The sequence below is a fragment of the Daucus carota genome, chromosome 8, assembly GCF_001625215.2.
Source record: "Daucus carota subsp. sativus chromosome 8, DH1 v3.0, whole genome shotgun sequence".
NCBI lineage: Eukaryota > Viridiplantae > Streptophyta > Magnoliopsida > Apiales > Apiaceae > Daucus > Daucus carota.
This window is the reverse complement of record NC_030388.2, coordinates 24,986,164-25,010,019: the sequence shown is the minus strand read 5'-3', so window position 1 is coordinate 25,010,019 and position 23,856 is coordinate 24,986,164. Positions and strand designations below refer to the sequence as shown.

At 37.4% G+C, this 23,856-nt stretch overlaps 2 protein-coding genes and 1 long non-coding RNA gene across 7 annotated transcripts; 1 reads left to right on the top strand and 2 right to left on the bottom strand.

Moving 5' to 3' along the window:
• The first annotated feature begins 8,314 nt into the window (after positions 1-8,314).
• Positions 8,315-10,982, top strand: LOC108199247 (protein FEZ). The gene is made up of 3 exons (XM_017366979.2): positions 8,315-8,844; positions 8,944-9,251; positions 9,956-10,982. The coding sequence occupies exons 1-3, from the start codon at positions 8,655-8,657 to the stop codon at positions 10,562-10,564; spliced, it is 1,107 nt and encodes a 368-aa protein (XP_017222468.1). The 5' UTR covers positions 8,315-8,654; the 3' UTR covers positions 10,565-10,982.
• A 1,113-nt stretch (positions 10,983-12,095) lies between these two features.
• On the bottom strand, positions 12,096-17,376 carry LOC108197662 (uncharacterized). Of its 5 annotated transcripts, none has more exons than XR_010286121.1 (7): positions 16,786-17,376; positions 15,404-15,761; positions 14,865-14,958; positions 14,416-14,550; positions 14,177-14,308; positions 13,289-13,402; positions 12,096-12,584 (listed from the first exon to the last, which is right to left on the bottom strand). It is a non-coding gene; the product is annotated as an uncharacterized LOC108197662 (long non-coding RNA). The 5 variants fall into 5 exon arrangements; XR_010286122.1 differs by having other exon boundaries at positions 14,878-14,958; XR_001802056.2 differs by lacking the exon at positions 14,865-14,958 and having other exon boundaries at positions 12,116-12,584; positions 15,404-15,593; positions 15,702-15,761; positions 16,786-17,358.
• Positions 17,377-21,143: 3,767 nt separating this feature from the next.
• LOC108199124 (zinc-finger homeodomain protein 1) lies at positions 21,144-22,042 on the bottom strand. The gene has a single exon (XM_017366869.2). The coding sequence runs from the start codon at positions 21,807-21,809 to the stop codon at positions 21,144-21,146; it is 666 nt and encodes a 221-aa protein (XP_017222358.1). The 5' UTR covers positions 21,810-22,042.
• Between the last annotated feature and the right edge of the window lie 1,814 nt (positions 22,043-23,856).

Here is a 23,856-nt window from a genome sequence, read left to right as displayed (position 1 = left end):
CGAGTCATGTGAATGGCAAATTTATACAGCTAAGTTCCCATTATCCATATTAGGGGTGAGTAAAAATCCGAATAAATCCGAACTCGAATCCGAAACCGCATAAAATTGCCAAAAATCAAACCGCATAAAATCGAACCGCAACCGAATGTAGAAAACCAAAATCGAAACCGATTAGTCGGTTCTGGTTATAGGTGGGAACCGAACCGAGGAAAAGCGAACTGATCCGACTATTAAAATAATAAACAAATAAATAATATTTATAATTTTTGAATAAAATTTTAGAAATTAATAATACATATATTATACATATGATATGTGATGTGTATGTATGATAAACTAATGTCCTTTCGTATTCGGTTATGTGCAAGCTGATAATTTGTAATGCTCCTGTTATATGCGAATTTATCAAGATCAGCTAAACGGGCCAAGCCCATCAGAGAAGGTTTGTTCAGTCCAAGAAAGTCAAGATCACTCCAGTCTCAGAGTAACCCTGTCACAAGATAGGGCGCGCCCTATCTTTAGGCGCGCCCACTTGCCAAGGAAAGTTCATTTGTCATAATTCCAAAGGGCAGTGAGGGGTACTTTATGTTTAGGGGGACGCCCTTGAGCATAAGTAAGTCTCATTGTTGTATTAAGAAGACCCTGCCTTGTAGTCTAAGGAGTTGTCCTCCTTGGGAGGTAGAGGATAGAGAAGAAGACACCTTGGAAGGTCCTATCTCTGTAGTCTGGCGGGTTGTCCCTGTCGGGGAGTAGGGGAGTGTCCTTGCATTTGGGGTAAGCCCAAAGGGCTAGGCCTCATCGTATTGGACCCCTTCCAGGAGGAAGATTCTAGAAGGGGAGGCCCAGCCCACATGGGTCTCTTAGGAGAAAGAACTACGTAACGGCTTGATCCCCTATAAATAGGGGTACGTAGGCAGATTGTAGGCATCGATCATTCTTGAGAGCTATTCCAGTTAGCAATCTAGAACCCTTTGCTTACAATTGCAGCCACCCCCATAACAAACAACCAACCATCTCCTACATTCTCGCCAACAGAATCTTGATCCTCGCCACGAACCTCATCTTTGTTAACCTACCAGTTTTCTCCGTTAACAAATTGGCGCTAGAAGGAGGGGCTAGTTCAAGATTTTTCCATCAAGGAGAAAGATGTCGAATCACGGCGAGACAACGCCCGGCGGGAACCAACCCCCCGATCCTAGATCAGGGGTAGGCGATAACCCTCCCGTCGACAACACGCCGGTCGGAAACGCCTCTCAGGACAGAGCAATCATCATAACAGACGGAGAGTCTGGCGTTATGAGACGCCCCATCTCCGGCTCGCCGCCAGTATTCATAAGCAACGAGGAGTTACTCAAGGAGTTGCACTATTTGAGAAACGAAGCGAGAGAACAGCAGGCGCTCAGAGAGCGAGTCGCTTAACTGGAGTCCCTTGTTCCCGGAACACATCGTTCCGGGAAGCAGCCCTTTGAAGAGGAAAGTCAGTCAGGCCATCGCGATGATAGAAGGCCTGTGATTGTTCCACGAAACTTATTCGCGTCAGGCGGCCAGACTACTGCCGGAGGAGAGGGCGCCAGGGACGGAGGAAGACCCCCGCAAGATAGACGAGCGACCGCACATCTGGAGGAGGCCAGTCGAGATGTTAACGCTCTGGCGGAAAGATACAGAGGAATAAGCCAGTAGAACGATCATCACCTATCAATACAAACTGCCATTCCAAGGTCACAAAGGCATCCAGATTGGGCGCGCCAAGTCATACGGCGCGCCGAGTTATTGCTTATAAATACCTTATAACATAGCATAAGTAAGGAGCACTTCTGTATATAGGGTAAAGTACAAGGAACAAACAAATCTTGGAAAATAAAAGATTTAGCAGAAGACCGTTAATATTAAAGATCAGTACAGAAGGGGCGCGCCCCGATATCAGAGAGGCAAAATCGTGAAAGTTATAAGTTAAAACAACTTGCAAGGTTACAGGGACCCGCACCCTAAGAAAGTTCAAAGTAAACAAGCATACTAATCAAGGATCTTGAGAAGAGTCTAGGTTGCCTTGCTGAGAAAGGACAGCCTCAGAAACTGGATTGGTCTGGAGAAGAGTCTCATCTACAGCCTGAGTTTCATCTACAGCTTGCCCTAGTTGAAGGATTTCATCTTCACCAGCAGGGCGCGCCCTCTGTGGCGAAGGCTGTTGAAGAAACTTGCTAGCAGAGGCACCTGCAGCTTCCAGTTCAATCTCAAGCCTCTTCTCTTCGATGGCTTTGGCCTCTTCAACCTTGAACTCTTCAATCCAAGCTTTGGTAGCAGGAAGAAACTTGCCCCAATCATATTCTGGGTCAACGGCCAGGAATCCAGTAACATAACTTCTGAAGCCTGAGGCAAAAGAAGAAGTTTCCACTGTCGCCAGTTGACTTTGCAAATCGGCAACTTGACCCTCCAAGGAGACCACCTTCTCACTAGACGAGGACAGTTCTCCAGCAGTGTGGTTAAGCTCTATCCTGAGATTGTCTGCATCTGTCTTCAGCCTGGAGATATCCTTCTCAGCTCTGCTCTTAAACTTCTCCAGCTCAGTTTTCTCCTTCTCAGCTTCAGATAGTTGAGTTTTCAACTTAGCCTTTTCTTCGTTTGCAGCATCTAGGCGCGCCCTGAGCATTTCTGTATCAGACGGATTACAAGTTAAGTGAAAGAAAAGCTCAGCTGCGGCGCGCCTACATGCATCAGCCGCCTGATCACCGTTCCTTTGTTGCCAGTTGCTAAATTGGGACGGTTCAATGTAGCCATCTGCCACCTTAGCAAACCAGTCCCCTGCAGCTGTTACTGGTGCCTCATAAGGGAACTCAGATGATGCTTGCATTCTTAGCTTCTTCGAGGGATGTGTATCCCCTTCCTGACTCTTCCTCTTGTCGACACCCTTCTTCTTAGGAGAGGGAGGCTTGGTGACTTGCTGACTGACAGATACTTTGGGTACCTGTTTGGAACTGGACGCGCCCACATTTACGGCGCGCCCACTCTTTACACCAAACCCGGCTGGAAGCGACATATCTGAAGCATCAGAGAAGATAAATAATTAGGCAATGCAGTACAAGATAATGCATACGGAGGTTCAAATGTCGATACAGTTAAGAAAGACGATAAAAACAGTAATAACTGGCAGTAAAAATAACTAAGAAAATACGGTACAAAATGGATGAATATTGAGAAAGAAAGGTAACCGTAATCAGGCGCGCCTTGATCCATAGCCTCGTCAGACTCTTCTTCCTCCTCCTCAACTTCAATTTCCTCAACTTCCTTAGCCTTCCTCTTTATGGGACGACCACCATAAAAGTCCTGATAATCACAGATCGACCCCACTGCATCACTTAGGAATCCGTACTCCTTCAAACGGTCGGTGGTAACGAGGTGGTTAATAATCTTCGCCTCATAGGGTAAATTTATAATATTCTCAGCACGCCTTTTGGCGCGCCCAGATAAAGATGATTGTTTTCTCTCGACTAAGGAAGAAAAAGAAAAGTGCGGATAAGAATACAGGAGACGAAATAAGTATTAACATACAAGGCGCGCCAAGGAAAAAATGACTTACTGGGGGATACGTTGAATTGGGTTCTAATTCTTTCTTCTGGCCAAGTGTAGAAGAAAGGTTCTTTCCATTTTTTCTCATTACTAGTCTTCCCTTCAGACCAGCCAGTAGAATTGTGAGTCTTCCAGACGACCAAGTAATAATAACCCAGACTGGACGCGCCTAGTCGGAAAAAATAGCTTAGATCTTCCATGGTAGGTGCTCGATTATTGTGGTCCTGATAGAGCATGTACAGAGCGATTGCCAATTTCCATCCATTAGGAGACAGTTGGATGGGAGCAATATCAAACCATTCGATGATCGCTCTAAAGTAAGGATGAAGGGGGGGACCAATGCCTAATCTCACTAACTTAGGTGTCAGAACCATACGAGGAATGCGTAGCCTGGGGTTGTAGTCAAATATGTGTGGCCTCATCCACGGATGAGGGCGCGCCCAGATGCAGCCTTTGTCGTAGTATCTAAGGCACCAATCAATTTCTGCTTTGGAAGCAGTGGAAGACAGACCAACACACGCCAATTTTCCCGCTCTCTTACGTCTTTTCGCCTTCAGAGCCTCACGCACTTCTTCTTCATCATCCCAATCAAAATCTAGTTCACGATCTAGTATCGGAGGATGGGCATAGGGATTAGGAGAAGGAAGTGGGGACGGAGGGCGCGCCTCATCTGACGAATTGTCCTCAGCAATGGTATGATAGAAATTTCTGGCCTCCTCTTCAGCTGCAGCCTCTTCGGAATCTTCATCAGTATTATCATTTTCGACCTCCTCCTCAATGTTGCCCGGTTCGTTATCATCCAAATCAACGATATCATCCTTCCTAGAAGAAGTACGAAGATCCTGCTCATCTTGGTCGAGGAGGTCATGTATATCAACTGGGTTAGTATCTAATGATTTATGAGAAGCCCCAATATCAGCCATAGATGATCGAGAAAAGAAGGATCGTAATGGAACGGGTGAAAGAAGATCTGGCGCGCCCAGATTAGCCAGCTGCAAAAGAAAGAAAAAAGGAAGCAAGTTGTAACGACTGGGCGCGCCAAGATGAAAGCAAAATAGATGAATTTGGAATTTGTAAAGTACATGGAACGTCGCGAAACAAGAAAGAAGAAAGGAAGATTAAAAGGTACGAGGGAATCTTTAAGCCGCAACTACAGTAGTATGGGTTTATGTTATACATACATAAAAGAAGATAGATAAAGATTAGAGAATAGCCAAAGTCAGTAGGCGCGCCTAGAAATAGGGCGCGCCGTAAAGAAAAAAGAAGAACGAGACGAGACAGAAGACTATAGTTATAATCCTATAACCTATGAAACAAGGGATCATGTACTACCACAAGACGCGCCTAATCTATGCTATGCAATATAAAACATCGCAAACACATATTCAAAATCACGAGTTGCTAAAACAAGATCAAAGTAAGATATATACACACATATACACGAAACAGAAGATGAAGAACAACGAGCAACTGAAAAGACATATAACTGGATCTAACAAAATATGCGGTGAAATAGTGATATAGAGGTATGAATGTATACCTTATGAAGAGAGGAACCGGGGGCTGGTCTCAGAAATTGAAACGGAGCACGGACGAGGGCAGTAGAGCTCGGCAAAGTATAACGGCGGCGGAAAGAAATTTTACTGGAAATAAGAGATAAAAATGGAGAAGTGAAAAGATGAAACCCGTATTTATACTCGGATAAAAAAGATGAAATTAAAATAAATCAAAAATAGCAGAGAATAGTGGGGTACAGCTGTTCACGTTAGGGCTTCAAACGGTCAACAACATCAGGCGCGCCCAATCTTGTCACGCCCAAATTTGTTAGAAGATGTACAAAAAGTAAATTGAAGAAGAGTTAGATAGAAAGAGGAAAGATGTTCACAGAAGACCGGAAGATCTCGCCAACATTTTCAATATTACCAAGATCTGGGGGGTAGTTGTTATATGCGAATTTATCAAGATCAGCTAAACGGGCCAAGCCCATCAGAGAAGGTTTGTTCAGTCCAAGAAAGTCAAGATCACTCCAGTCTCAGAGTAACCCTGTCACAAGATAGGGCGCGCCCTATCTTTAGGCGCGCCCACTTGCCAAGGAAAGTTCATTTGTCATAATTCCAAAGGGCAGTGAGGGGTACTTTATGTTTAGGGGGACGCCCTTGAGCATAAGTAAGTCTCATTGTTGTATTAAGAAGACCCTGCCTTGTAGTCTAAGGAGTTGTCCTCCTTGGGAGGTAGAGGATAGAGAAGAAGATACCTTGGAAGGTCCTATCTCTGTAGTCTGGCGGGTTGTCCCTGTCGGGGAGTAGGGGAGTGTCCTTGCATTTGGGGTAAGCCCAAAGGGCTAGGCCTCATCGTATTGGACCCCTTCCAGGAGGAAGATTCTAGAAGGGGAGGCCCAGCCCACATGGGTCTCTTAGGAGAAAGAACTACGTAACGGCTTGATCCCCTATAAATAGGGGTACGTAGGCAGATTGTAGGCATCGATCATTCTTGAGAGCTATTCCAGTTAGCAATCTAGAACCCTTTGCTTACAATTGCAGCCACCCCCATAACAAACAACCAACCATCTCCTACATTCTCGCCAACAGAATCTTGATCCTCGCCACGAACCTCATCTTTGTTAACCTACCAGTTTTCTCCGTTAACAGCTCCTTGTCTAGTTCATTCAATATATTAATTTGATTGCATATGTAATTTTTTTGTCTCAGACTTGGTAAGTTGCTTATGCTGCATCTTGCATTGCAGAATACAGATGACTTGGTGAATCTTGAAGTGTAATGCTCCTTGTCTAGTTCATTCAATATATTAATTTGATTGCATATGTAATTTTTTTGTCTCAGACTTAGTAAGTTGCTTATGGTGCATCTTGCATTGCAGAATACAGATGACTTGGTGAATCTTGAACCGAAACGGAACCGATAGATACTGAGAACACGCGGTTCCGGTCGTAATTTTAATCCAAAAACCGCATCGAAACTGCATCCGCTCTCCCCTACGCTTTATATATAACCTGCCCATGCAGTGTTGTAAAATGCGAGAATCAGAGTTAATCAGCGAATTCACGAAATAGGAATAATGATTAATCAAAGATTAATCGAATTGGAGATTACTTGGAGAGTTAATCAACATAACAAGGATTAATCGGTCACCGACTTTTAGAACGTAGTTTTAATATTTTATTAATTAATAATTTGCATATTTATGACTATATAATTTCATGTAAACAATAGTTTAAATAATTCATTAATACAACTAATAAATTATAATCTTAATGGGAAATGTAATATTAAAAATAAACTTATGATGATTACCAGACTATTATTTAGTTAAGAATCAAATATTAAATATTAGATACTATATAGTTATATTACTTTGAGACTGTTTAATGTTTGAATCAAAATAGAATAAGAAAAATATTTTATTAATACAATAATGATGGACCAACTGATATTTAATATATGAATATTAGGGATAAGTTAACCTTGATAAGTCAATAATACTTGGTATAGTTTGATATTAGAATTTAGTATAAAAAATGATATATAGATAATTGCTTTTATCAATATTCAAGGGAAAGTATATAAGAATCACTGCAATAGTTTAGAATATTGACATGTTATATTATTAATTAATCATATAATAAAAATTCAGTTAAGTAATTTTGACAAGTGGATGGAGCTGGCCAGTTTCATGATTAATAAAATACTTACAATATTCAGTTCCAACGTGTGGCAAAAATATTCCATATACAGACAGAAGCTACACAGAGGTGGTGGCCAAGCATCTACATTTGTACACAAGAAGCCTTCTTCAATCTGACAAGTCAGTGGAATAGAAGCTCTGCAAAATAGAATAGAAACCGGGATTTTTGGATCCTGAGGATAATTACACAGCTTCTTTACTTATATTGACAGCTTCTTTACTTATATTGACCATTTAAACTAATTACTTAATCAAAAATTAGTCAGTCTCTTAGATTTTGACACTCCACCATATTTTATGTACATATTTCTTTCTCTCAGTCCTTGCTTTGGAACTTGATATATAGAGGTCCGAAATTCTATATCTTTGTTCAAATTTGTATAAGTATCTTCTTAAACTAATTTGTTTTGCAGTAAATTGTACTCCCTCTGTTTTCAAATAATTGACGTTTGACTTTTGTGCACACATTTTTAAGTGCATTGATTGCATAGTTAGAATTAATATTTTTAAAATTTTCTTTTTGTGAATTAAAGTATAAGATTAATATTTTTATTCAAAAAAAGAAAATTTTAAAAATAACAATTTTAAGTATGCAGTCAAAGCTCTTAAAATTGTGTGCCAAAAAGTCAAACGTCAAATATTTGAAACAGAGGGAGTAATACTATATGCTGTCTACCACCGATTTTAACACTAAATCTCCAGTAAATCACAATATTTCTGAATGTTCTTTGATATTTTTTCCTATAACAGAAATAAAAACTTAACTTTGAAGTGGTGAAACCTACCCCCGTAGCAGAAATAAGAACTTAATTTTATGTGATGAAACCGACCATTATTGTTCATATATAACTCATCAATTTTGTCTTGTTTTATGAAAAAACCTTCACCGAATATCATATCACAAGTATAGGCCATAAGGTGTATGAATCTAGTGACATATACATGTAATCATGTATAATAAGTAATATTGAGATATTGATCGATTTATTTGGACCAAAGTTAGATTAATCATACAAGTACACTTAGCTTTGCTGGAGACCTCTTGGCATATTGATTAGGGTTCCTTGGTAAGTGTTCTTGAGACATTAATATTGCTCTTTCGAAACTTCTCTATACTTGTGACTTAAGGCTCTTCAACAAAAACAAGCACCTTTAAAGTCACCCTAAAATTCGGCTTATCTTTCGGGGGCAGCCCCCTTCACAGGAAGCATATAATCACTCCTTATTAACTCCTCAGCTCTTCTTCATTTGTAACCAAGCCACCACATCTGTATTATATACATGCTTTGAATTCACTCAATTCAAGTTCACTGAAGGATCATTTCTTTGGCTTATGAATCATAGCTCCAACTAATCCTAGAATTAATAATAAAGAGAGATCATAAGTTATGGATCACGAGAGAAGTCATGACGATGGTGATAAGCTTGATGAGGTGATGCTTCCAGGGTTTAGGTTTCATCCAACAGACGAAGAGCTCGTAGGGTTTTACCTAAAGAGGAAGATCCAACAACGACCTCTGTCGATTGAGCTTATCAAGCAACTTGACATCTATAAATTTGATCCATGGGATCTTCCAAGTAAGATAGATTAATATTCATATTATGTAATTATTGTCTTGCATAGTTTGCATGTTCTTTGTTAAAAACGCTTTATTGATGTTTGTTTGTTTGGAGCAGAAATGGCGAGCACAGGGGAGAAAGAGTGGTACTTCTATTGTCCAAGGGACCGGAAGTATAGAAACAGTGCAAGGCCTAATCGCGTAACTGGAGCTGGTTTCTGGAAAGCCACAGGAACTGACCGACCTATTTACTCCTCCGAGGGTACTTCTAAATGCATTGGCTTGAAGAAATCCCTTGTTTTCTACAAAGGTCGAGCTGCCAAAGGCATCAAAACGGACTGGATGATGCATGAGTTTCGACTACCCTCACTCGGTGACTCGGTTCCTCCTAAGCGCTACATCGACAAGAACAGCATTCCTGCTAATGTAAATCAACAGTTCTAGACTTTTTACCTAGTTACTAGCTACTTAATCTTATTGTACATGATATAGCTCCTAGTGATCTTGTTTTACTTGAGTTTTTCTTCTATATCAAGGTTTACCTCAACGTAAACTTTACTAAACATATCCATTATATCTCACTCGAAACAGAAGACGCGTCTGATCCTGCTCCAAAGAGTAGAGTCGATTTCTGAAAATATCCTGTTTTGACTCTTAACACATACTTCCTCTGTCCCAACCATTTCTTTACAGTTTTTTTTAAGATGTCCCTCCAATTCTTTACGTTTCAAAACTTACCAAAAATGGTCAATGAGTCCCCGCTTTCTCACATTTCCTCCCTTTTCACATTATTTGTACTCCTCTGTCTCTCTTTTATCCATTAAAAATTAATGAGTCTCAACACTTCACCCACTTTTCTTTTTCTTGTTTTCCGCCATCACTTTATACATATTTCTTAACCTCCGTGCCCAAACCAAAAAGGAGTATTTCTTCACATCTGACAGAATATTACTAGGTACACTAGTACTATAGAACTTCATAACAATCTTTTCGCCAAAATAAATATATAACTTGAGCTGGTACATGCAAACGTAAAGTACTAATTCATTTTTCATTATTAGTTCCTTCTGTATGGTTGTGCTTTTGTTACTTGGCGTATACTAATATGTATGAAATGCACATGAATGCAGGATGCATGGGCAATATGCAGGATATTCAAGAAAGCCAACTCCAATGCTCAACGAGCTCTTTCCAATTCTTGGGTATCTCCAGATTTGCGGCCTGCTCACACCACCACTCTTACATCTCAAAATTTACTCCCACATTATCAAACCAGTACCACTACTACACCAACATGCAACAACAATTTACACCACTCCTCGTCCATCACTAACCCTACTCCTAACTTCGATCTTTCGCTCTACAAAGCCTACAACCAAATGGCTTCTGGCGGAGGCTACGCGTTCTTCGGACAAGAAACATGCAATATTGATACTTCTTCTTTGCTCTTTAACATGTCATCGACAATGTTCGGAGATTTTGAGAAGGTCCCGGAGTGTGTAGACTATAAAGGGATTGAGGAACAGTATGCAAGCACTTGTTTTCCTCCAAGTTTACAGCAAGTTGAGCAGAATGTTGGGCATGGGGGAGAGAACTTGATGGCCTTGCTAAAGGAAAGTTGCCCTAGTGTAATTCCTTTGGATGATGAGTTAGGAGTGAATATTAGAGCTTCTATGGGGCTGCCCTACATTTTTCCGTTGAGTATGAGTGAGACGTGGAGGTCGAGTTTTGGTGTGTGATTCTTCACCTTGTCCAAGTGATCAGATGTCTGCTAGCTATTCTACAAACAAGTGCAATACTTGAAATGTCTGGATTCGAGTTTTCTTAAGCAAGTGTCGTTCGTCAATTAATTTTGAACCTTTTTTCATGTTAGCTAGGAGTTTCATGCATTATTTATATGCTAACTTAGTGTTATAGAATAGTTGGACGAACGTGTTTATGAAAGTTCTTGGCTGCGGGTCCATTTTGAATAACTTATATTATGAAGAAAAAATTAGGGAGCGTCAATTGTGAATTGTCATTAGTTATTCATGATTAGTATTCATCCGAAACCACTGCTGCAAACTCGGCTTTTAACAATGATTCAGCTTCAGCTTGTCTGATCCAGGCCCAAGTAAAGAATGCCTAACCGTTAGATATTTTTGTGTTTCGTCCTTCTCTAACTTGGCGGAGCTATCCTTTAATTGCTTCAATAACGTCTTTCGTTCTTCGATTCTCAATGTATATACAGGCTAATGATCAAATATAAATTAACTCTTAAATATAAAATAAAATTTTTTTATTTAACATTATCTGTTAACTTCATCTTCATCTCTTTTAGCTACCCCACTTTAATCTCTCACCTCCCCCAAATTCACGACCGCGACCACTTTCATCTTACTTTCCATCCTGATCCCAACAACCGCACAATTCCCCTCCACTCACCCGACAGTGAGCAAAGTTACTGCAGAATTCATGATTACTTACTATATACTTCAGTGATTTTCGCTTTGTAATTTTCTAACTAGCATAAGTGCCCGTGCAAGGCACGGGCCTCGTATGAAATCTAGTATGGAGCATGAAAAAAATTGTAAGGTAAAATTAAGAGACAAGATGGAACTTTCTGATCTTAAAACTATTTATTATAATTTTCAAGATTTTGATTATTTTTATAATATCTATATATTTTATTAGCCATCGAGTTTATTCGTCGAAAATCCCGGTATAGATCAGTCGCGCTCAAGAGAGAACCAGTCCTTAAAATAGAACCATAGAACCACTAAGGTTCTGGTGCAAAACCCTAAATTTTAAATAGATTTTAGAATCTAAATCTAAATACATGTTTTTTTCATGTTTTTTCATCGTTGTGTGTGTTCAAAAATAATTTTAAAATATAATACACAGATATTGACATTTTTTTGCATGTGAAGTTGTGCTTCAAAACCCTAACTAATACTTAAGTTCAGCTGCAGAACCCTGTCTAATACTAAAAACAAGGTAAGATATCTATGGTTCTCTCTTGAACATGAACCATTTCTCTTAATATCATTTTTATATAATGTGCATATAAATAAGAGAACAAATATCATTTTTATATAATGTCATATAAATAAGAGAACAAAGCTCTAACTATGTTTCAAATGTTATTTTTATCTGGATATTGTTTGTGCATAATGTGTCGGTAAATAATAAAAATCAATCTTGACATTTCCTTCAAATACAAAACCATTACTTCAACATTTAGCAATAAAAATTATATGATTTGATTGTTAATGTCTTCTTGTATGTTAGAGAAGAAGTGTGACAGATATACTAATTTCTAAGATTGATCAACAACTCGCCAACTAAATCCTCTTTCAGCATACATGGTCCTTATTTTTGCCACCAGTTACGCCACAGCAGTGCCAAGAAAAATTTTATACAATATTACTTACTCATGAGAAATGCACTGCATGTTATTTACATTTGGGACCAACAAATAGATTTACATGGCTTAGAATTATAACAATTCCATGGTCATACTGTAAGTGAAAACCACATTTTCATGATCTTTACTCACCATAGCCTGGCTTCTAATATGGGAAAACAATACCCCATCTATACTCTTGGCACCTTGAAGTCTATTATATCAATTCCATGTATATCAATTCCATGGTCATAATGTAGGTGAAAACCACAGTTCCATGATCTTTACCTTCTAACATTGGAAAACAATACCCCGTCTATACTCTTGGCAACTTGAAGTCTATTGTGCACCATGTATCAATTGGTATCCAGAACCTGAAATTATTAATATGTCTAAGATAACATAAAATCCTTTTTTGAATAGAAAAACTCAAAAACATAAACATTATGACGTAAACTTTATTAGCTAAGACTTAAGAAAAGGTCACAAAAATATACTCATGTTGTCCCAAAATAAGAGTCGCTTTGACTTGCTACACGTAATTTGATTTGAAAAAAATAATATTTCTATAAATTATTTTATAAAATTCATTTTCTGAATAAAAATTTAATATATATATATATATAATTATTCATAAAAATAAATTTTTGATCAGTGAAGCAAGAAATTCTATTTGTTTTGGGGTTGACTGGATTGATTCTAAATGAATAACTGCCTGCAATACCGCAAACGAAAAAAATCAAGTTCAGATAGCATCACAGGCGATATAAGTTGATTTATCCATCAATATATGTACTTGTGATTCAATAGGTTGTGTGTGTGTAGAGAGAGAGAGAGAGAGATGAGCAACATCCAGAAGTGTTTTTGATGGATGACAAATTTCAAGTGTAACAAGTAGAACACAAAGAGGAAAAGCAGATTATAAATAATGAGCATCTGAAGACCTTCAGTTCATCAAAGTAAGCAGGTAAGAGCCAACTTATATTTATAAAATATCTTTGATTTATTTGAAAAGAGAAATAAATAACATGTACCCTAGTGGACTTAAAATGGTGACTCGAACACTTATGAGTGTTACCTCCATGGGGAGATTGATCTAGAACGTGAACGAATAGGTCTACGCATTGGAGAAAGAGTACGTCTACGAGGAACAGGGGATCTCCTCGGGGGGCTGCGAGCTCGTCTAGGGGAACTGAAAAGGGAGTTGGTATTATAAGGAGAAAAGAGGAAGAGTGAGCAGTGTGACAAATATACAAAGATTGCAGGTAATATTATTCTATGACTTGATTATCTAAAACAAATATGCATGATCTATTTCTGGAACTGTTCACATATCCATATAATTAGTATGTATAATACAAAATTGCTACTTGTCATGCAACTCTAAAATACATTAATCCTAAAAAAAAAGCTATCTGGTACAGCATAGTTACTGTAGTTAGAAAATCACTGATTGAGAGCTCTTACTATCGCCTTTGAGGTGGAGGAGAATGTCTACCACGAATTCTTGATTATTGTAGTCTTCACGTATGTACTGTAAGCTTGCTAATCAGAGGTCGTATATAATAAATTATATAGTATCTTCTCCAAATACAGCTGACTTGGTTTTTTAATTGATGCTATAACTTAGCTTAGCTAGACCACAATGTTCACCAAAGAGGACACCTTCAAGCCCTTTCAAGTTAAAAATTACTGCTGCAATAATTATACTTTATATAAATGTAGTTGAGATGAGGGCTTACAATTGTGAATTTATGCAAATAGCTTTAGTCAGTAATTCTTAAAAAAGTCACCTTCCCAGAAATAAACGGAGGAAGTCATAGGTGGGGGTGATTAGGCATAGGAAACCACTTCTTAGAATACATGGTACTATGACTTGATTAAACACAGATATTTGTCAATTGCTAAGGTAAACTTGTAGACATTTAACTAAGTTATTCAGTAATGGATTGCAAGGCCTGCATACCTTATCTGCTTCAAAGCTTAACTGCAATAGCTGATTTTGCAGTATAGCTATTTCTTCTTCAAGTTTCTCTTTCTGCCGTTTCTCACTTTCCAATGTCTTTCGAAGCTTTATTATCTCAGAACTTCCAGATGCCTAGTACACCAGTACAACTGCCATCAGTGGCGCAGTGACAAGTACAAAGTGGTAACCAAAAATGCAATAGGAAGACGTATATGGTATATATGATGCCTAAGTTTTACCTCTGATCGTTCCCGTTGCATTAGTTGATATTTAACATTATTAAGTTCCTCTTCTGCACGTTTACGTATGAAAACCTCTTTCTCAAGCAGCAATTTAACCTCAGTAACTTGTTCAGAAGCAGAAATAACAGAAGCCTGTGTGTCACAGAGTGTAGAACTGTTTAGAATCCACAAGCAGGGCTATAAAGGCCAGCTAACTAAGGGTATTAATATAATAATTTAAAGACGAGGATATATATTATGGCAGAATATTTAACCTAATCAGGCTAAAAGTTGACAGAGCAAGCATGTCACGTTCATAGCAGGAAGAGATCTTGTTAATTAAGTGGCTGAAATATTGTTCCAAAACATCTTAAAAGAGCAAAGCCCTTAGGTGACTATTTGAGGCTTAGTTCCAGTGATTGATAGTTTGGCGGTATAACTTAGACATATAAAGCTTAAGGTCTCACCTAGTATCTATACCTTAGTTGTGCACCAGAAATCAGCTCAGTCTCCCTCCTATCCGATGTTTGACAGAGGTAATTGATCCGCCGGGAGAAGTTGCTGTCGAGCAATAAGGGTCGGAGTAGGTTCGGAAGGATAGGATAGTCATTTTAAATGGGATTGATTTGCTTTATGGTATGGAAAGCACGATTGGTAAGGAGATAAATGTCTTTTCATCTTGAATAAATTTCCTCAGGTAAATAGTGTCTTTTCAGATAATGGAACAGCAGACAAAGATGGCATTATGTACTATGCAGAATTGCAGATATATTTTATACACAGTACTTTCTTTGATAGTTAGTCCGCATTACGAGCAGTTAGCTTCAGAAGTTTAAAAGAAAAGACCCTAAGATAAATTAAAATCTGATAAATAGAACACATCATATAGATGGGACCAACAAAAATCTGTCTCATGCATAATTTCTTTTTCACTTGGCATCTCTGACACAATGATTTCTGGTAAAAGCTAAGGACCTGAAAACATACTCAAGTACTAAAGGAGTACCTGCCATCAGAACCATCAGCCAAATAAGCCTCGTAACACTCCATTGATGGCGCAAGAACAATATATTGAACATTTGAGATTCTTCTAAACCTCCACCTCTTCAAAACCAAATTTCAAACATCTTCAGAACTGATATCCCTTGTCGCACGCGCAACTTCATCCTCCTTTTAAGCATATATGGGATTAGTTTCTGATTCAGAATAGTCAGCATAAAGACCTTGGATGCTTGTCTTCGAGCAAGCAAGCTTAAGTTGAGTTCTACACATCGAGATTTCTTACTCATGTAATTATTATTTACCTGATAAGGTGCCCTTTGAATTATGATATATGCCCCAACTTTGAGGTGATTTAGATGAAACTACACGAGAAGCAAAAACTAAATCATTTAAGGATACAAAAAGTGACAACAAAACCTTCAGCCAATATATAAATACACTATATTCAGTACTGTGTTGCCAGTAGAGTACACACATGATAAAAATCCAAGAATTATGCAAATGATTCCAAAACATATATGATGGACGAATTCTTTAGAATCCAAATTACTTATATTTGAATTTTTTTTGATAAATATAAAGAGCTCAAGTAAGTGAATGACACACCTCAACACATTTCTTGACTTTTAGATACTTGATAGTATTTGTTTCTAACATTTTACACTTGTAATCACACCGATATATGGCATGTGCCATGCTATGATCTTGGTAGTAGATGGCAAACTCAAATTTTAGTTGGGTGAAAAAAGTATATAGAAAGCATGCATTTGGCTAGGAATAAGTTGGCAGTGTACATTTCTTGTGACAGAATATCTAATTACCATTGGAATTGTAGTCATGGGCCATTATTTTGAAATATTGTGCCAAATGTACAACAGTCATATGCAGCTACAGCTAGATAGCTAATTTAGAGCATGATCAGGCTCTAATTGCAGTTGGCTGGAAAAACAGTTGTATTTATGTAAAGTTGGTTAAAGTGAACGGTTAGTTAAATTGACTTGCTTAAACACCCAATTTAGTAATGATCAAGCGGCTCAGATCTAAACCCTTTGCTATCTTACATTCTTTAGAGCAATCTAAGATCCAAAAGAATGCCTATATTCATAAACATATACATATTTAATGCATTTCTGAACCTTCCAAACTGTCAATCGTTTAATTGAGCACCAGCAGAATGCCTAAAATGCATACAAAGTTAGGAACTTACATTACTTATTACCTATTACTATAGCATGATCACTTGTGCTACTGATAAATCACTTCATTCTATATCATTATACAAATTTTCCGCTACTTCATATATAATTACAACAAAAAAGATTTAAAACATAATCATGATTCGTGGTAATAATAATAAGTAAACAAAATAGCGAATTCATATCATACCAGAACATAAAGAAACGGAGCAACGATGATCGTCGATAATGCTAAATATGCGATAAACGCTCCGAGCAACGGCGTGAGCATAGCAGCTCCAGACCAGGCGTTCACATTAGCTGTGGCGGCACCAGAGTTGGGAAAATCCCATATTCCTTCAACTTCAGCATTACAGTCAATGTGTTCGACAGAAGTCCTGGATGAAGAAAATGAGGAAAAAGTGCAGAATCTGCGTGGTTTGGTAAGGGATCTTGAGAAAATGTTTGGTGGGGTTGATTGAAGGAGAGGACGAGACGGCAACGGTGGTGGTGGGTCGGAAAACAGCAACGGCAGGACACACGGGGTAAGTAGTAGAATGATAGGTGGATATAGGGTTGTTATGCGGCAGTGGCGGAGCCACGCTAGGGCCCAGGGGGACACGTGCCCCCGTGGCATTGGAGAAACTAGTGTGGGTCCTACAAATATTATCACAATCATACTCGAGACTAACCTGTAATTACTTGCCTATTTGCCAATTCTCAAAACAATGACAAAGTCAGCCAATGTACTATTTTTTATTGAAATTAATTAGACTGGAAACTAACACCAGTACTTCAATACCAATACAATCATACATGCATAGAACTTAAAATAGTCCACCAGGTCTGCAAATAAAACCTGTATACATTGTTGTGGAGAAATTTAATTGTATCCCTCTTATACTTGCTGCAACATTTTCAAAACATGAAATCCTGTTACAAAATGTTACCCAGCAATTACATAGTATTATTTCCTATTTCATCATAGTTCATGAAGTGCCCCCCTAAGTTTTTGACTCTGGCTCCGCCACTGGTTATGCGTATATCACTAATATGCTAAGAGACCACTAAAGGTGAGGGTTTTCGTGGTGATATAATCATTTCTATATGCTAATTCGTTGACATGAACATGGACACTGAACGGGGACCGGGGAGAAGCTGCAAGTGTCTGTCTGTGAAGATGTAGAGGTGTCTGGGTTTCTATATGTGTTAGCAGGTTTGGAAGTAGGCTTGGAGTGCCCGAACCGAGAAATTAATTTGCTCAGGAAAACATCATGTTCTCGTATAATAGATATAGTAGATAGTAGATATGTGTCGTATAAATTAGTGATTTGTATTGCAAAAATTAATGAAAATTTTCATGAATAGGTGAAACCTCCAGATTTGTGCTTGTTATCAATTCTGGTAGTAATAACAACGGTGAAGATAGTGGAGATGGTGGACATGAAAGGACGGGAGCATAGAGGGGACGTGGCACGGCAGAAGAAGCAGGACGATTGAGGAGGCGGGCGGCAGAGGAGGTGACTGAAATAACGGAGGAAGGAGACACGGACGACAGAGGAGGTGGCTGAGATGGCAGAGGAGGGGATGGGAGGGGATGACAGGATGAGATGAGACTGTTGTTTCAGGCGTCAGTAGTTTATCGGAGTTGCGGAAGACAACTGAAGTTGCAAATGAAAAGCGACGGGGAGCCGGAAGCAGAGCGGAGATGGAGATGGAGGTGAAGGGGTAAATATTAGTGATATGTGTTCTTAGATTTTAGTGATATTTGAGATGAGATTTTAGTTTGTTGAAATAAGAAGGTTTGTAGTAGAATAAGATTCAATTATATCTAAAGAATTTTATTGCTTATTTTTCGAGTACAGTTGAAAATTTTTAAGTTTTGCGTCGTTTTTTTCAAATTAAACATATTATTTTTCTAAACTAAATTTTTGAGTGAGTTATTCATGTAGTAAAATTTAAACCTAAAGTTTAGGTTATTTTTTATTGTAATTTTTACTTCAATAGTAATCCTTTCCGCATTACCCTACTATTTTCACATCCCCTCCAACTATGTGGTGCTTAACCGTCATAAAACTAATAATCTTTGTTAAAGAGAAACATCGCCTGCCGCCAAAACAGGAAACAAAGTAATACTGTACTACTATGACACGTACACCATTTACTTCATGCTTTAATAAAAGTATGAAAGTGATGTTCGGCACTAAAGCTGAATTAGTGTTGCCGTTTTGATTTAGCACTAAGATTGTTCATAATTATTAAAATGCAAAAGTTTAGTTTAAGGCAAGTTTTAGTACTGTAAAAACATGCATATGCAACATGTTAATGCCCCTCTTCCCTACATATTTAGCAAAGTATATATTCTAAACCACTTTACACAGGCGTGCTGCACCTTATTAGCTTATTGGCTGTTGAGTACATACTTTTATTTTTTTTAGGAAAATGCTAGATGCACAAAATTGGGTAAAAAAACATTCACATAATAAGTATGTGTCAACTTTTAATTGGAATGAGCGCTCTGTATATGTATTAATAGTTACAATTAAAACTTTTCACCTCATTTTGTGCAAAATTCTGTACCCAATTTTGTACATGTAGCACTACTCTTTCTTAGTGAAAACTAGGAATGTGTTGTGGTAATATGCGTCACAGAATGGCCGGTCCGGCTCAATTTTTATATAAAATCGGAATTGAAATCATATCATATATTTCGGTTAAAAAAATCATAATTATAATGGAATCATTGATTTCGGTTCAAAAATCTCAGTTCAATTTGTAATGAGTCGGTTTCGGTTTGTAACGGGATAAATTAAAATGACTTCTATTTAGATACCCAGCATTATAAACAAAATAAGCAATTTAAAGAATTTTTTGAGGCCATATAGAGATTAATATATTTAGATTGATCTTTTAAGTGCCAAAAATATAAGTGCAACTGAATCTGACCTGGGCTTGTAAGATAAATTATGTGATGTAGAATGAATGAGTATGAACTACAAGATTGGGTTTATAATTTACTGCATGGATCAACCAATATTTACTATATACAGAATACTGATACTACATGAGCTGCAGACAAAAGTTAACAAATATGGACAGCAGCAAGTCCTGAAATATATCAGATTCAGCTATTCATCTAAAAAACATGACTACTGGTGTACTTTCCAATTCTAAAATATGGACAGAGCAGCAAGTCCTGAAATATATCGATTCTGGCTTGATTTTATAGCTTTCAATTACTATCAATTTTTCCTGATTTTGATTCGGTTTCAATTTTAACTCAATTTTACTGCTAAGCGTTGATATCTACTCTCACGCTATAAACTGTAAATAACTATCAAGGATACTTTTTTGTCAGCTAATTAAACCTAAGCTATGTACAGGGCTAGCTTTAACTTAAAAGTGAAGTTATTTATTAATAGTGCAACGTGGAAATGTACATTCTAATCAATGTTTTTCTCCTGAATTTTTCAATTTAAAATGGTTCTAAAATCGGTGATTAATCACGATTGGTCACTACTCATCAAACTAATTAAATCTCCGATTGATTTCCGATCAATTTGATTAATTCCCAATCAGTTCAGTTAATCTTAGATTAATCATTATTCCATGAAATTAAATCCGATTCCGACTTATTATAAAAGTTAGCTGGTTTAATTGTCAGCTTCCAACTTTTGCTGCCTCCTTGTCTTCTTTCTATTTTTTTATACACAGTCTAAAAAAGTGTATATAAGCTGAATTTTTAATGAAAAAAATCCCGACTTCTGGACCCAAGTAGGCGCTTAGTTTGTAAGTACTTGGTTATATTTTGTAAACAATTAATTGATACATGTACACCTTCCTATTTCCGGGATTACTTGCAAATAAAGGAGAAGTAGTACATGTAAGATATAAGCTACAAAGATCGGGACAAAATATATTTTATAGGTACAAATTAAGTAAAGATTTATCAACAACCGGAACAGAAGACTATTGGATCTAACTAGTCCACTTCGAACTCAAATTAAGATGCCCCATCTACCGCAAACTACAAAATTATTATATGGTATCGCCTGTCAACTCCATGAAGAGACCGTAAACTTGGTATATAATAAAAAAATAATGGTATATAATTATAATATAAATAAGTTTAACTGTATATATTATTAAGAAACTTAGTAATAGGTTCAAATAAAAGTGCTGATCAACAGTCTCTTGAACGGAAAGTATTTCCAGAGAAAATGCTGACACTGTTTCCTTCTTGAGACTGGATACTGTTAATCTTGCTTTAGGCAAAAATAGTAATTCCAACTGAATTATCTCTCTTCATAGCTTTGTTTGATCTGTTGCTAATAACAATTGGAACAACATGCACATCTATTAGCAACAAAACTAATTAATAGATATATGCTTATACGGCAAGCACTAAAAAAAGTAGTTTCAAGTAGTTCATACAGTATATTCTCCAATAAACATTCTCTTATCTTCCAGCTTGTTTGCAACCGATTAGTTTTATATATCATATTAATGAGATCGTTGTTCTGATGATCATCTTGATTCTTGATCATGAAGAACTCACATGACTCCATTTCATAGATGATGCTGAGTGCTAATCTCATTCTCTTCACCACCACCAATATTACCATCTCTCGCAGCAACATTGTTGCTAGAATCATCTCTTTTCCCAAGAGTTGTTTTGTTATTATGCATCCAAACCTTGAGTACACTTTTACCAACTCCAATCTCTTTGCAGAACTCTTCAACACTTACTTCATCACTCTTGTGCATTCTCCACCCCAGCTTCTCCGCAAAAACACGCATCCTCTCCTTCTGTTCTCGACTAAACCTAGTCCTCAACCTCTTCCTTGAGCTCGCATTCTCCGCGGCATGGTGCCTATGTTTATGCTCATCTGGCGCCAAGGTGCTGATCAGCCTGAAGGTGAGGAAATGTGGGGTGGGGGAGTCAGGTTCATCGGCTTCTCGGCGATGGAAATTGCGGTGGCAGCCACATGCAGCGCATTTTAGTGAGTTGGGGTGAGTGGAAGGCATGAATTCTCCGCAGCCATCCAAGGCATGGCCGCCTATGGAGACTGCATGGTTCTTGAGGCATTCTTTGTATGAAATAATATGTTGCTGATGGTGTTTTTTGTTGAGGTGTGATGAGGAAATTAGGCTTCGGGGTATTGGGTGAGCATTGTTGATGTTGGTAGTTCTTGGATCAGAGGTTTGGCTGGTTAGTTTGGGATTGGTTTCCATTAGGAGGTGGCTTGCTAATTAAGTATTTAAGAGGGTTGAGACCTGAGATGTGAGAAAAGTTGGGAGGTAAACAAAATTGGTTTATTTAGAATATTACAAGTTGATATATAGATAGATGTTGGAGTTATGATTGAAAATCAGAAAGCTGTTGGAGTTCATATATATGTTGGAGTTAGGAGGTTTAGAAGGCATGATATGTATGGGAAATGGACATGTCCAAAACTAGAGCTCAGCTAAAATCAGTTTAAAAAAAATCGATAAAAACTGAAATAGTTAGGATTCTTCAGAAATATGAATTTCACTTAAAATTCTGTATTTGGAATTTAGGATTTCAATTTATTGGTAAAAGTAAAAATTTTGAATTCCAGAAATTTGTTTTGAACATTATAATTTATCATGGAATTTTGAAGAAATTTATTGAAAAAAAAAAAAAATTCATCATAAAAAGTTTCTTGGAAAGATTTCTTGGATTTTCGGGAAATTTTCTCAGGAAAACTTCTCGGAAAAATTTCTCTAGAAAAATATATTTCAAGAAAAATTTCTTGACGAAAAAATGTATCAATATAAATTTATCAAGGAAAAATATTCTTGAGAAAATTTTCTAAAAAATGATCTCTAATAGAAAAAAACTCTTCATCAAATAAACACTTTTCCTTTTTTTCAAAAATATATTTTTCTTAAATTATTGTTTAATTCGGTGTGTGTTTAGATGAACTCTAAAAGAAATACACATTTTCATATTTTTTTTATAAATAAATAATTTATTTTTGAAAAATCAGATAAGACAAACAAGTTTATAAAAATACAAATACTGTAGATACCGTTAGACCCAAAATTCAGATGGCAAAGTGTCACAAGGTAAGTCAGGTGTGTGTGAGACAAAATTAAGAATTAGAGACTTAAGCAGAAAAAGAGAGAAATTAAGCGGCACTTTGAATTTATAGTTAAAAACATTTTCCTGTTTTCTGGTTCTCTGCTGCACTGCAACTTTGATTCCCAGGGGTCTTATCTATGCGCAATCAACTTACTGAATCGTGTTGTTCTTCACTTTGACAAAAATGTTGGAGCAATATTTAAGCTCAACTAGTTTTGATGTTATTTCTAGTCCAGCTTCAGATAAGAGCATCTCTTCTCCCTGAAATTTAAGATGTTGGCAATAACTCAAAAAGTCTCCCAAAAATTATACCAAAAATTATGCATTAGACAAGTGACACATCAACATTTGTTTATGAAATTTTTGGCGCTCCGGCATTTTTCATATGACAATAATATGTATACATGTTGAAATACCATGGCTTTACAATACACATCTCTGTTTTTCTACATCAAAATGCCTCTAAAAATTAAAAGAAAAGGTTTACGACCAATTTTTTACAGGCTTCAGTGTTTATCTGACAGTGGCCTCAGTGTGAGACTCACACACATACCTCCACAGAGGCTCGCTTCTCAAACCTTTCGTCAGTAATGAGAAGAGTGATATCTGCTATGCTGCATTGGTACGTTGAAGCGAACACATTAGGCTTTTAACATTTGTTATGAATGGGATCTGATCCCTTACGAACTCTTCGTTTACTTGATAGGTTTGGATCCTTTTTTCCAGAGACCGTAGCTCCTTTTAAACCGGAATTCAGCTTTACCTTAGAAACTTCCTTGAGCGTTCTCTGATTAGACGCCACTAAGCCCTGATCTTCATTACTCCATCCAGGGACAAGGCCTAAACTTCTAATCCCAGAAACTTTAACTGGCTGGACTGCCAACAGTCCAGTACAGATTAGAAGAATGAAGATCTTCTGAGCATTAATAAGCAACATGGTTTCTCTGGGGAGAGTAAAAAAAGGTTTGTGTATCTTTGAGAGTAGTGAAGGAACAGCAAGACTCAGATTGTTTTACTTCTAGTATCTGTTATCCATCCTGCAGATATTAGTTTGTGATTGGCCTTTTATGGGACTTGAATAGATTCTAAAGTGTAAAGTTGGGATGACCCCAAAATCTAAAGATGAGTTTAAGATTCATTCCAATCATGAGCCTACTATATGTAACAGATACA

Coding starts and splice junctions, on each gene's coding strand:
- LOC108199247 (XM_017366979.2), top strand. CDS start 8,655: ATGGATCACGAGAGAAGTCATGACGATGGTGATAAGCTTGATGAGGTG. Junction 8,845..8,943: donor TGATCCATGGGATCTTCCAA/GTAAGATAGATT, acceptor TGTTTGGAGCAG/AAATGGCGAGCACAGGGGAG. Junction 9,252..9,955: donor AGAACAGCATTCCTGCTAAT/GTAAATCAACAG, acceptor ACATGAATGCAG/GATGCATGGGCAATATGCAG.
- LOC108199124 (XM_017366869.2), bottom strand. CDS start 21,809: ATGGAAACCAATCCCAAACTAACCAGCCAAACCTCTGATCCAAGAACT.